The sequence below is a fragment of the Panicum hallii genome, chromosome 3 (genome assembly GCF_002211085.1).
Source record: "Panicum hallii strain FIL2 chromosome 3, PHallii_v3.1, whole genome shotgun sequence".
Classification (NCBI taxonomy): domain Eukaryota; kingdom Viridiplantae; phylum Streptophyta; class Magnoliopsida; order Poales; family Poaceae; genus Panicum; species Panicum hallii.
The window spans coordinates 37,144,777-37,159,393 of record NC_038044.1 but is presented as its reverse complement, the minus strand read 5'-3'; the positions used below and the strand labels follow the sequence as shown (position 1 = coordinate 37,159,393).

At 42.0% G+C, this 14,617-nt stretch overlaps 1 protein-coding gene across 1 annotated transcript; it reads right to left on the bottom strand.

The window, feature by feature from the left end:
• Nucleotides 1–6,548: 6,548 nt before the first annotated feature.
• Nucleotides 6,549–13,982, bottom strand: LOC112885411 (protein RETICULATA-RELATED 1, chloroplastic; the record flags this gene model as incomplete). Its single annotated transcript, XM_025951036.1, has 8 exons — nucleotides 6,549–7,181; nucleotides 9,973–10,137; nucleotides 10,239–10,544; nucleotides 10,627–10,725; nucleotides 11,375–11,490; nucleotides 11,576–11,668; nucleotides 11,757–11,918; nucleotides 13,488–13,982. Coding segments are annotated over 8 exons (1,701 nt in total), but the record flags the coding sequence as incomplete, so codon positions are not given.
• Nucleotides 13,983–14,617: the final 635 nt, after the last annotated feature.

Below are 14,617 nucleotides of genomic sequence, written 5' to 3'. Positions count from 1 at the left end.
CCGTCGTCGAGTGTCATTGACTCTATATGATATGCAATTATTTGAATTAGGTGGTTCTTGAGTTAAGAATTTTACTTCATGATAAAGTTGCAATCTAACAATGGATAAACACAACTTCACAATACAAGAAATTTGAATTCAACTCTACTATTGGTATCTTAATTCAATTATCATAATCAATTGAATTAATTGAATTAGGTTAACAGTTTGATTTTTATTTTGAAATCCACAAAGGCTATGGCCTTGAATTTTTGTGGGTAAGCTTACTTCTAGCAGATAAGCTTACTATGAATTTTTCATAATTTTCTAAAAATATAAACTAAAGCATTTGAATTAAGTTCAAATTTCAAGTTTAAAATCAAACCTTAGATAAAACAGTGCTATAAATTCTTGAAAGATTTATTATGAACTACTTAATTACAGAACATCCCATGGTAAAAAGATCTAAGCATGAAAACCTCAGTAACATGCTTAAATAAATTTAAACCATTTCAAGCTTGTTTTGCATAAGTTTAGATTAGTTTAAGCTAGGATTCATTACTGTAAGTAAATTTTGCACACAAGCTCATTCATACCCTAAACAGGCTACACACCCAAAATTACAAGTAATAGAGCTAGCATGCAAAAGTTACACATAAGATACCCTTTTGCTAAACTTTAAAATAGCTCAAAATGCATTTGGTTTCACATTAAACTTTAGTATCTAAAGTTGTAGAATTTATTTCAAGGATTCAAACAGAACTGGTTTGACATTTTTCTGATTTTCCTACGAATTTCTACAAATTTCTAAAGATCACTGATTTGGAATTGAGGGGAGGGACTAGAATCTTGCAGCCAGGCCCTCAGGAAGATTTAAATCAATGCAATTGGGTCCTTGGTTCATCGGGACAGAGGAGCTGAAATTTGCCGGCCAAATTCCGGCGACGGTGGTCGCCGGCGACGAGGGGGAACCGGCCAGGGAGGATCAGGGGGCTAGGGCGGTCCTCGTTGGGGGTGATGTGATGGTCGGGTCAACCGAAGGGGGTGGAATGGCGGTGAACCAAAGCGGCGGCGGTGGAGCTTAACTATGGTGGCGGTGTTCCGGCGAGGGGGTTCACCGGGGGTGGTCCAGAGGTTGGGGGAAAGCTCGGGGGAAACAAGGCGGTTCAATTGGTCACCTTGGCGAGGGTGGAGGTAGTCGAGGAAGTAGATTTCCACAGTAGACCGAGGCGGCGGCGAAGAGGTCAACGGCGATGGCGATGCTCCGGTGATCAACGTCGGCGATGGTCCTGCGCACGAGCATCAGTGAGCCACGGGTGATACACTGCTGCACTCAATTGAGGCTAACAGCTACGGGAAGGGGGTGACCGACGGTGACCGTGACGACGGCAGAGAAGATGAACACCGGCGAGCATCGGGGAGGCCAAATTGAAGCTCAAAGAAGTCGATTGAAGGGTGGGCGAGCTTCGTAGGAGCACGGCGAAGCTACTGGAGGTGATGGTGTGGCTTGAGAAGGGACGGGGCAAGCTGTCCACGGCGGCGGACAGAGGCTGCGGCAGAGGTCCGGTGAAAGTAGTCGAACAGAGGGAGGAAGAAGGCAACAGCAGGTGCGTGAGGGGTAAAAGGAATAGAGGAGCATCCTGGAGCATGCTTTAAGACTAGGAGAGGGCACGGCGAGTAGTAGCAGCTGCTGGAGGCCAACGGCAGCGTGGCGACGGCCGGACAGGGCTCGGCAGAGGCAGGGCGATGTGGAGCGCGTGGGAGCAGGCCAGAAGGGAGGAGCTAGAGCGGCGGCCGGCCTGGAGGCAACGCGTGGGAGCTACCAGAGTAGAAAATGGCGCCGGCAGAGCTGCAGCGACGGTGAGCTGCGGCGGCAACGGCAAGCAGCTGCTGGCGGCTCGGCCGGCGGCGTGGCGCGCTCGGGGAAGGCCAGCAGGAGGGAGGTGAGGCGGTGGGCGGGCTCGGGGGCGATGCGTGGGGGTCAGGGGAGGCAGGTGGGGGCCTCGGGCGGCACGGCACGATGGCCTACGGCGGCGCTGTGGCGCAGCAAAGGGGAAGCAGAGGAGGAAGAAGAAGGGGGGCGCTAGGGGCTGAATGGTAAGCTTTAGAAACTTCAGGGACCTCATTGTAAAGCCACGTTTCCTCACTGTTTTATACCTCAAATGAGAAAATGATCAACATAAAAGTTGTAGAACTTTTCAAACCCTATCACTTTTATTTAGGATTCAAATTCATAAACTCAAAGGATAGATCTTTATTTAAAAACTTTGGACTCAATTCAAACTTTTCAAAGTTTTTGTCCTTAGTTAGGTAAATTCCATATACTTTTGGACTGAATTGCAAGTTTAGGTAATGTAATGATGACTAACATTTTTACACTTTGACCCCTAGTGAAATTTAAGAGTTACCTTTGTAATTCAAATATTTTACACAACAGGACTCACATTTTTGAAATAATTACACACAAGTCCTTATTGTCACACATTCATCCAATTTCACTCAATCCAATACACATATTACACATTCCTTCCTAGTGTTTTAAAATTTTGACACCTAGGGTTTCACACCGATGACGTCTCGCTTGATCGAGGCGGAATCGTCCCTACTTATCTACTTTTTGTGTTTCTCGTATTGAAGCGTTGTTGATGGCGAGTAACACTAGTTATCTTGGCGTTTATAGAGTAGCATCGGGTTTTCCATGCTCTATCTGTACATCGTTTATTACTTGTTAAACGCTCAGCTGTCTTCGTACCCGATTCCAGGTGTAAAGGCAGCATCTTGCTCTGTTCTTGTTCAGTAGATCCAATCTGTTGTGATTAGTCTTTGTTTATCAAATATTTAGTTCAATATCTGTATAATTAGGCCCTTCAAACAGGTTGAATGTTCCGACGGTACGCTTACTGCTTTGTATCACTTAAAGAGGGATTGTTCCGGGAATCGGCTCTTTGTTGGTTTTTAGGCCTCTGTTTAGGTTGTTATTCTGTTACCTTTCGTATCTGTTAGGCTCAATCATGTGCAGGATGTTCTGGTTCTGCAGTGAGAGCTTTAACTATCGTAGATTGGGTTAGTTTAATATTTATGGAACAAGTTTTTACATTACCATCGGATATGCTCGCCTTATTCGTATATATATAGATCCAATCCGGTACTGAATACAATCGGCTCTTTATAGCCGATACCGGAAATCATCCGATAAGCCGATCACGGCTCGGACTAATATTTACACGTGTCTGTGCATGCAGAAAACTAACATATAACACCTTCCTGATCAGGTATAAGGTCAGGTGGCACGCCTAGTAACCAAGACGCTAGGACGTGTGCCGGATCTCGGGCCGTTGACCGAGGGACTGAGGCCCACCAGCAGTCCCGGGAGCCTCCCGGCTCCTCGTGTTGCCTGTCGCTGCTCGCCGCTGGGTTTTGACCGACAACAGAGTCCTACCCAAGTACTTTTCTGGTAGTTCTAATCTGTATCCGACTAGTTTTACTACTATAAGAGTAATTCTACTACACTACGAGGAGTTACAACCGGTGTAGGGTGTGGATCATGTCCCACCCCTTATCCTATAAGATGTAGGCCATATGTGCAGTCCCACATGCCCGGGTTTGACAGGTAAGGCGGCTCGAAAGTCTTCTTTAGCAGCTGGTGGATCCCGGGTCCAAGACCCCACCGAGACCAAGGTTGGACGCCAGCATGACTTCTTAAGTAACCTCCAACCAAGGTGAAACTTGGCCTAGGACGTCGCCTATAGCTTGGGTAGCTCTTGGTTGTGGTTGGACTTGGTACGGTGCGGATCTAGCCGAACCCGAAGCAAAGACTCTTTCGATCCTTCTGTTAGGACGGGCGTCCTTGTAAACGGTTAAGTCACCGTTTCCCTAATTTTGTCTTTGAACCTTCTGTTCGGTCTTATTTTCATACTCGTGACATAGATCCTCGACAATTTGCCCCCACGCTATGTTATTTGTTCAATTTATCCACTAATACAATTTATCTTTCTTTTCCTCCACACACAGGTGAAATCTTAATTTATGATTTTGCATGTCAAAAATACATTATAAATTTTTCATCATTATTTTTCCTATAATTTTGTTTAAATGTTAATTTATTGATTAAATGATATACCCTTTCCAAATAATGATGAAAATTCTTGACATATTTTAAAAAAAAATATGTTATGATCCCTGCTATCATCCTACAAAATTTTAACTTAAGACATCACTTTGCGTGGATAAAAAAGATGAATCTTATTAAGAGTAAGTTGGATCAAATAACAGTTTGAAGGTAAATTGAACAAAAAATAGTTTAGCGAGTTATACATACTTTGACAATATATACTTGAGGTGAGTTCCGCTTAATACACACATTTTGTAGTGCCATGTTAAGTCACTTATTGTTTTCGTTACACTTTTCTTGCTTTGAAAGATGGATTAAGTTTTGGGCTGGCCTAATGACCCAGTGAAACCAAATCTTGCATGGTAAAAAAAGTAAAACCACCTGGTAGCTTGTGGGTTTACCGCGGCTTGTTACTTAAGCCCGACTGCCTGTCAAAATAAGTTGCATGCCTACGGCCATTGTGCCGGCGAGGAACAGGCCACACCGGAGGAAGGACAAGCATATGGACATGCAGCAGCCTGCAGGGTAGCAAAATGACCAGCAGCTGATGATCCGCAGAGTGTTGAAAGCGTGCGGTAAAATCGAATCGTCGTGCTGCGAAACCGAACTATATACACTGTGAGAGTCGAATCGTGTGCGTCACAACGAAAATCGTATATTGCAGATGCGTCGAACCGAACTGAATAAAAAATCATAGCCGCGCAGGGGAGCAGAAAATCCAACCAGTAGCTAGCTCTTTAGTTTCACGGATGAGCACAAGAGCTAACGCGTGGATAGAAGATGATATTTTAGTTGGCTATCCGTTGAGTGGCAGGTCCTACATACCGACGTGTACATGCAAACGTCAAACACGCTGACATATTACTGTTTTGGCAGAGTAAAAACGCGGAGACACTGGAGGTGCCCTGAGGCGTGTGGGGGGACTCGGTGATGAATTGAGGCAACCTGCTAAAAGCATCAATGGGAATTCAGTTCTATTTTTGCCTTCCCTACTTTGTTCTTCTCTTCGCCAGAGATTTTGTATCGTCAGTGCATTATTACTTTCGTTTATTCCAGCATGCTGCATTATTTTTAAGGAGCAAAATAGATGAGGGGCAAATTAGACGCAACAGGATCAAATTAAACTAGATGGCACGAAGCAGTACTGATGATCACATATATATTGCCAAGTGGTTCATGAACTTTTGAGGGTCAAAACTCAAACTGGATTTATTTGTTATCAAGAGTTAGAAAAGACAAGTCCCATTGTTCTACTGTGAATATGCAATCACGTCTCTAGATATTTTACTACTACTGCACTAGTGTGGTCAAGAAGTATCTTGAATATTAGTTGTTTATTAGCTATACATGAGTGTTACCTAATTGTTCTACAGTTGTCAAGTATAAGTTGTTATTATTTTTCATATTTGCTATGTGTGAGTTGTGTAACGGTTTTGAGCATAGAAGAAATCCCTCAAGTTTTTATGATTTTGCTTTTGATGTCCTCAATATAAGTTATCAATAGACCATATTATTCTACCTTTCAGATCTCGTACCCTAAGAGTTTTGGATTAAGCTCTCGCTTTCCATGAATCGGACTCGGTTTTTTATCTATCTCCATCTGTAGAACGATCTTGGAGAAGTTCCTCGGTACTTGTGCTATATTTTTCTATACTAGCAGGAGCGTGGAGTTATTCCTTCGTAATATAATGTGCCCTATCAAGCAGCAACTGAAACAAGAAAATCCAAAAAAAGTACCTAGCTCAAGATAGGATCGGCAATCGGCCATTCGGCTGGTTACCAGCAATTACCATATAAATTCGCTCATACATTTAAATTGTTTAATTTTCTACCTGCTATCAGCAAGAAACTTAGACAAATTTACCGGTCGCATGCTGGTACATGTCAACAAGGCAAAAAAAATGTTCATTGTCAATGCAAATAAGCATATTCATAGAGTAGTTATAGGTCAAAGCCTTGCCCTAACGGCTTGCTCGTGTATTGATTTGACCACCACATATATATGAAATATAACACATTTGAATAGTTTTCTACATTTAAGCAGTACAATATTTCGTCCAGATCATTTTAATTTTTCTAGTTACATAGTTTTTTTTCTATATAACAAGATATACGCTATAGCAAGATATATAGAAAAAACTATATATCTATAAAAGTTCGTAGGATTTATAATTTGAAATGGATAGAGTAACTAAAAATGGTCTATAATTTAAAACGATGGAGTAGCTAAAGTGGCAGAGACCCAACCGGAAGCGCCCAATTTTGTTAGGCGTATTTAACCAACGGGTAGAACATTATTGGATCTTCCTACACCTTTCGGAAGCTGTAAGTGTACCAACACTTGGGCAGGAACATAAGCATTCAAAACAGAAGCATCGTCCAAGAGCTTCACGGCTGCAACTATTGAAAATAGAAACAAACATCATAAGCTGCAGGAAAGCAGGGCCGTTGCGACTGGTTACACCTCGAAAGATCGTACAAACATTTTCTATTTTATCTAACTCAAAATGCAGAATCTCTTTCTCATGTTAAGGACCATATCTTTAACAATCTCCAAGACTACCACTAAGCGTGTCTATTTTGCTCACGACAGTACAAGAAATCGAGATATTATTCTTTCCAAAAAAAACCGTAAGATAGTAATAAGAAATTACAAAATGGTAATGGGCCTACACCTTTGAACCACCCCCTCAAAATACAACCACAAGCTTCGATGCCTCTGCTGATTGCCAAAACAGCTGTTCTCTACCATGCTTAGTCGAACTCCATATGCCATAGTGGAACTGAAGCAAAATTGTTCCAGCACTGCTACCAAATCCACTAAATTCAACCTGAGGCGACTTTTTTGCGGACTACTCTCTTTCGGCGAGGCTTGGACAATGTGGTCTCAGGTCCACCCTGCTTGATGCCTAGAAGACCAAGGCCAGATACCATTGCATCCTTGGATATAAACCATCGTGAATCCTGTTGGTCCACATTAACTTCGACAGGCCTCTTGTAAGCTCTCAGAAGTCGATCTGAGTATTGTGGATCAGCTTCCTCCCCAAGCCATGTTCGCCTTGATGCCTCACCAATCTGAATATTCATCAGTCTGCAATATATGTACCATTATGTTAGCGATATAACAAGAACTCATAGAACATGGAGCGGTCCATTATTCTTTTGTCCAACCAAGTTGGATTAGGCCAGAGATGAAACCCAGCAAGCGCCAAAGAAAGGAGGGTACAATTAGGTTCAAAATATGAGAAATAGATTGAAAATTAACACAAAGAAAGTGAATATATCATGTTGGGAATACAATCAAAGCCATGGCCTAAGGTATTAAAATGCAGAAAACTTTTCCTTATATAACTTTCTGAATAGATGGCCATCAAATACTTTTTGCCAAGGTGATTAGCATTTTTGCGCCACTAATTTTGCGTGTAGACATGTGAGCCACGCAACAGCCATCAATGAACAGTGGCTTGTGGTAATATGGTTCTTCTCACTTTTAGTCCATAAATCACTTCTGCAACCTCCACAAACAATGTACTCTTCTAGTTCAAAGCACCATATGATCCCTAACCAACAGCGAGCTGATGTTGAGAAGCTAAAAAAAGGCACTATCCTTCAACCAGTTTGGCAGCCAAAAAATTCAATATTTAACTATTTATACAGCATATCTATCCAAAATAATGCAATTTAACTGATATTCCTCATCATAAGATTGTAAGCTATAAATCCTGGGCAAGTTTGGCATTTGGCAATCTGCAAGTGTTGAAGAAGAACCAATATAATAAACCTGAGAAACTATAACGATATAACATCTTTTACCACGGTCAACAGATCCATCAGTAAGCAGATAAACAGCCAGTTCATGATGTAATAGCACATGGTCAGCACTTTCTTCTGGTTACTTTGTCTACTTATTACCTATCAACACCTCTAAACTATCTGCAGTTTCTAAAAAGTACCATCAGAAGGTGTCTTTCAATGAACAGACATCCTTTCATTAAAGTGCATATATAGTTTCCTAAAAGGTGCATCAGAAATGTGCTTTTAATAAAAGGATGTTCTTTGATGAAATACACACAGAAATTTGAATTGGTTGTTTCAGATGCGAAGGCTTAAACTGAGTTCGATCCAATGGTTATAACTAAAAAATGACGTGGCATAATACAGACACTGCATTAGTTAAGTTTTACAAAGGAGACATTTAGAATTGAGAAATCAAATTAATTGTCCTGATTGCAGGAACTGATAATTACAGGCAGGAAGGTGGCAATAACCACCTGTCCTCAACTGTCCTAAACACAGATGACCAAAATCCCATTTGCTAACCTTGAAACAATTAAGATTTTCAAAGAACAAACAAGGACAATATATGCAGTTTCTCACCTATAACTGGAAGAAAACACTACAGGCCCACCAGCAGGTACCAGAAACGGTTGTCGAGAGGGTTTGCAACTATGATAGTATGTTACTATGTTATGCTAATAGTTTAATGTTTTATGTTCTATGAAATCCAGATTATGGCATCTACTAAACAAACTATGTTACAACAAATGGTTAGTTAATCATGCACTCTTAATTTCGTACGGGACGTTCCCATGTTCTAGAAGGAAAATGGGTATTAAGTCAGAACTTACTGGTTCTCACTTTTCAGTGGATCATTTCATCTCTATTACCAAATGCTTTGTTTTTTCCTTTCTCGAACATGTGGGAGACAGCGCATCATTTCGTTATGAAGAAGAAAAAAAGTACAAGGGAGAGGACTTAGAAACCCTCACCCAGGCACAACACTTCAAACACATGCACAAGCAGCCCCCGAATAGAAAAGAATTACCACACACAAATAGATGCACACAACCAGCTCACCCAAGGGAAGGGCTATGTGTCCAAGGTGAGCGACCTGTTTACCAAATGGTTCTGTTGCTACAACATCCTCAGCTCAGAGTCAAACAGTAAGTACAGCATGCAATACAAACCTTTATTCTGTCCATCAACCATGAATCATAAGGATCAAAGGAGTTATAAGATCACATGTATCAGTACCTCATGATGCTACTAATGTCCAATAAGTGTAATAACAGTGATATGCCATTCATCATCAATATTGGTTAATCTCAGCATTGAGCTATATTCTCTTTGTGCATAATGAACAACACCAATGACTTATTGAACAAAAAACTAATAAGCAATGACTTATTCAGCAAAACAATGTTTTACAGTCGTCTAATCGAACCTAGTCGCCATGGCACCGATAAGGTGATTAGTCGAGATTAGTCGTGGATTAGGCTGATTAGTTGAGCCTAGTCATCTGTATAGTCATCCTGTACATCCAGGACCGATATGATATGTATACTGTACATATAGTACATAGTATATAGCAAGCATCAACACCACAAATTTTGGCGGGAGCTCCTGGGCAGAGGGTATCTCCTGGCAGTGGGGAGGCATGAAGCTCCTGGGCAGCAGGGAGCCATGGAGCTCCTGGGCATTTCCTTGGCGGCGGCGTTCTCCTGGCTGGCTGGATGCGCCAGCGAACACACCTTTCGGGCAGGTGGCGGTGTGTATTTTGGTGGGCAGACGGCGGCGTGTCCGCGCGTGTTCTAGCGGGCGTTTTGGGGTGAGGTGGCTTGGCAGCACCTGCAGCTCTGAGATATATACTCAAAACCTAATGAGCCTAATTGCCAGCCTAGTAGCCCACCACCCACAAGCCGAGGACCATGATTATATTCTCAAATCTGATCATTTTCAAGCGACTAGATTTCTAGTTGCTCAGACCTAGTCGCTAGCTCTTATCGGTGGCAAGGGAGCGATAAGCCCGACTAATCGCAACGACTAGAAAACATTGCAGCAAAAAAAACTAATATGTTAAAAAAACGTCAATAGATATTTACCTTGCTGCTGTGCTAAAGAAGATTGCCACACCCAAAACATCAAAGCGCTTTACCATATATTGGTCTAGTCCATACAGCAATTGATAACGCAAGTTTGCGTATAATCCTAGGAAAGCTCCATAACCAAGGGCATTGGTACTGACAGAAGGAATAGTCACCGATAGCCTAAATGGAAGGATAGCAAAGAAGATAAGAATGCATCAGATAAGCCTTCAAAGAATTCCTTTTATGACTTTGAATGAATGAATACTATTGATAAAACCCACCTTCTTCCTTTTCTTTCAGACAAGACTTTCAACATACCACCTTGAACAGAGCCAGCAACGAACCCAACCAGACTAAGCTCAGCAGCCTTATAAAAGAATGCACTGATTCGTTTTGGTATATCAAACTCTCTCAACGGATAGCTCTTCTCAAATATATTGTTTGGAAGTTTCTCAATTGTATTTTGGAAGTCAAATCGAGACGTACTCCCATATGAACGGCATGGTGCCAAAAGCCCAAGAACCATCAAGTTGCAACAAGACGCAGTCAGAGCATTAACAACAGCCAAATCCCATTCTTGCTGAAACCTGATTTCCCAAAATTGTGAAATGGTTTACATTAAATAATAATGTGAAATTGCTGAATAGTCATAAACAAATTAAAACATACCTTTCCTTGCGAATATTCATCTCCCACCAAACTGATGAGGAAAAGCTAGCAATAAACTCAAAAGCCATCTTATGTGGGAATGCTGGATCTGCAAGTGTTCTGCAAAATGACAATTGAAACTGAAGTAAGCCATCCATGTGACGCCATTTATGGAATTTTTATTTCAAGTAAAGGTAACCACAGTTCTTAATTTCTCAAGCACGCAGGAGGAAACCACAGTTTTTATGACCAAATAGTTACAGAAAACCCCAAATTTTATTTCTGAAAAGTTTCACAAGAACTCATTACAACTAATTGAATTCTGAGCCCCGTACAAGTCTACAGCAGGCGCATTCCCCACAATTGCTGCTTGTCAACTGTACATGAAACCTCAATCGTCAAAGGACCATAGCGTGGCTAGGGTGGGTCTGACATTATGACTGATCTTAATCCCAAAGGGCAATGATCTGGCTAGGAAAGAACAATAAGGAGGCCATTTTCTTCACATGTTCTTTGCATAGACTGTTTATAGAAACGGTTTAACACTATCCCAGCAATGAAATGCCTGTGCAATGTATTCTACATGAGTTTCTGCTGGCATCAACTAGATATTGATTAAATATAAACTAACAATCTGTTTGGGTTTGAGGAGTTTCTGAATTCCTCGTGTAAGTCATGTTTAGTTCAACTTTGAAATAAATTCTAAAATTACAAGAGCAATCTACCTGAACCAAATTGGGTGTCATTGTGCACATGGTTCAGATGTTACCTTCCAACAAGACCTCTGGACAGCCATCCTGGAAGAGCTCTCGAGAAGGACCTAGTGGTTGTAGGCCTTGCAAATATTGATAGGTACCGCACCATCTGTGCAGAACTCACCAAACCCTAAGATTGGATATATCATGTAAAGTTCATGTTATTCAATAATCATACCAATGTATGACATACAAAAGAAGAGGACAAATTTTACCATCTCATAAGCTTGGCGGAGACCAGCAGGCAAATTACTCATCGTTTTGCACCATTCTTGCAGCACAGCTTCTACAAACTCTCTATTGAAAAGCTGCCTCGAAAAGAAGCATTAATCAGCTCAAAAATCACAAACTTTATCAACACTAGATTCATCTAAATCAAAATATTAGGTATCTCACCTCCTGTACAACAATTCGCCTCCTGAAAAGTCCACCTTCTTCTTCCTCCCCATCATCAAAATCATCAAAGTAATCATCATCATCACCATCATCATCTCCACCATCACCCCCACCATGACCAATCCTTTTTCCTATATCTCCACCGCCGCCACCTGTGGCCAGCTGAAAAATTTGAAAGGAAACTCGTGATCAGTATATAAGGTAAAAACAAGCACATGACCCAGGCAACTTGTCACTACTTTGTGTTAACAATACTAGCAGATAAGGTAAACAAGAAATAGATTATTATTAGGTTTCAAGTCAAACAAACTATATATCTAGTCATGTGTGCTCAATAATAATTTAAGTCTAATCCTAGGTTAATGTAAGACCAACACAATGTACCTGAAACTTGGAGAACAGATTAGTTCATCATTACAAGGTTTCCCATGTAACCCTACAGGATGCATAATCATGACTAGCTCAGCTATATATGAACATCAATTTGGTTAGGCTTTTGTATCAACATGGATTATTTCTTTAAACTACCAATTAATGACCCAGAAATCTGTACCAAACAAAGTCCTTCACCATTTCCCTTGTTGAAGTCCCATGAAACGTGTAAGCTCGAACAACGAGCCCTTCCTGCTTCCAATTAGAAGTTTGCTACTGTAATACTGTTATGCCAAGCAAAGATCACCAACTAAACAGGCCTAAACAAATTCCATGGGTTTCCAAGGATGTAAAGGATGTCAATGCATCACTTGCACAGTTGAGCTAATTTGCAAAATGATAACTCCAACAGAATCACAACTGGGAAATGTTTTATGAATTCATGTGGTTATATAATGCTTTAAAGACCATAAAATGAAACATAGGAAAACTCCTGATACCACAATAATAATTTCTGGGTGATCTAAATATTTTGAAATCAAAGCTTAATCTTAACTAATTTGCACTAAGCTCACAGGTTCTAAGCAACGCCAGTTATTGAGATATAATTTGGTGGAATTATGGAATAATTACTGATGCCTCTTCAAAATAGAACAAAAAGGAAATATAAAACCAGGTCTCATCAAGCTTGCTAAAAGGTCAATACCACAGAAAAAATAAGATAAAACTGCAAGAAATGGAAACGCAGTTTAATTCCAAAACATTGTTGTTTTAGAATCTCCATTCACTAGTCACTACTTCTCACCAGAGCAAAAATATCACTCAGGCAGACAGAAAGCAAAGAACATTTGGGTGTTGGGGGGGGGGGGGGGGGGGGGGGGGGGGCGGGGGAGGGGAATGTTACACAGCCTTGCAAGGTGAACTGCACACCTACATGCAATCGGGAAAATTGGAGCAGACATCCATGCATAGTGATTCCATTTCAGAGCATGGTTACAGAATAAAAGCAAGGGGAAGGGGTCATAAGCTGATGAAAAAATCACACCGAGCCTTTGAATGCTTTATGCAGCAGTCATTCTACAATCATCACTAATCTCCCATAACACAGCAGGAAACCACAGGGGCCTCTGCACCAGCATGCCTTATCCAATATTTTGGCATTCTAAACTGTCTAACCATCTGATTTTTCCAAATGAATTCCATGTTGATGCCATCAGCAGTTCATGTTAGTCGATCCGGCGGGATTCAAACACAAAGGCGTGCCTCTAAAATTACCTAAACCCTATATCTGGAATCCCCCTTCTTGCAGTAAAAGATTAATTACGCAAACCAACAAAACGATTAGGATTAGGTACCAACCTCGGGCATGATCTTCTTGCGGCGCTGGGATAGGTCGAGCTTGGCCTTCTCGAGCGTGACGGCCCCAAAGGCGCCATACTGCTTCCGTCCCCCCTTCATCACCGGCGGGGCGCGCGGCGGGGCCGAGGCCGGCGCCGCCGCCCCGGTCCCCATCCCCGGGGCCGTCGCCGAGAGGCATCTCTCCAGCGACGACGCGGCCTCCGACCGGTCGGCCGAGGGGGGCGGGGCGGACGTGGAGGAGGCGGAGACGACTAGGCGGCCGGCCGTGCGGGGGCGGGCGCGGCGGCGCGACGGGAGGAGACGGAGGAGGCCGGTGGTGGGGTTGGGGCGGGCGGGGTGGCGGTGCGGGTGGGCGTGGGAGAGGGTGGGGTGGAAGGCGGCGAGGGACGACGCCATGGGAGGCGGAGCGGAGGCGAGGCGAGGGGGAGGGTTGGTGGTGGCCCCTGGGCGCCGTGCCGCGGGGGCTTTATCGAAAGAGGAGGCTATCTGTTCATTAAGGGTGTGGTTTTATCAAATTTTGACTCGTGACCTGGTGGTGTGCCGGTTTGGGGTCTTTTTTTTTCTCGAAATTGGAAAAATTAGGAGCATTAAGAAACCAGGCTAATGATCATATCGAATTGTAGTATTTATTTGGAACAACTGAATTTGATAGAAATTTTATAAGAAAAGTTTAAATACGGGAGATGTTTTCTCTCGCTCCGTGGACAACCATTAATAATTTTACATAAATCCTTGAACAATAGCATGTCGATGTGGGGAGAAGAATATATATTTATTTAAGGCTTTGTAGATAATTTTAGATCAAATAATTAACTATTTTTGTAATTAAGTACATGTCCGTATTTTCAACCCTTCATTCTAATATGTTTTTAGCACTATATAAACTTACACTTGAACATATTAGCAAGCTAATTAGTGGTATTTTTTGAAATAGTACAAAGATAATATGATTAAAATAACCTATTCTTAACTTTTGTTCCAGAGAAAGGACCAAACATTCGAATCCTTAAAACCACGCATGCTAGTATACAACTCAAGCTCTCTCCACGAAAGGCTTCCACCTCAACTCCAAATTGAGCTTCCAAATTGGAAAAAAGTTATCCGACTTTTATCACATCCGGTTTAGGAAA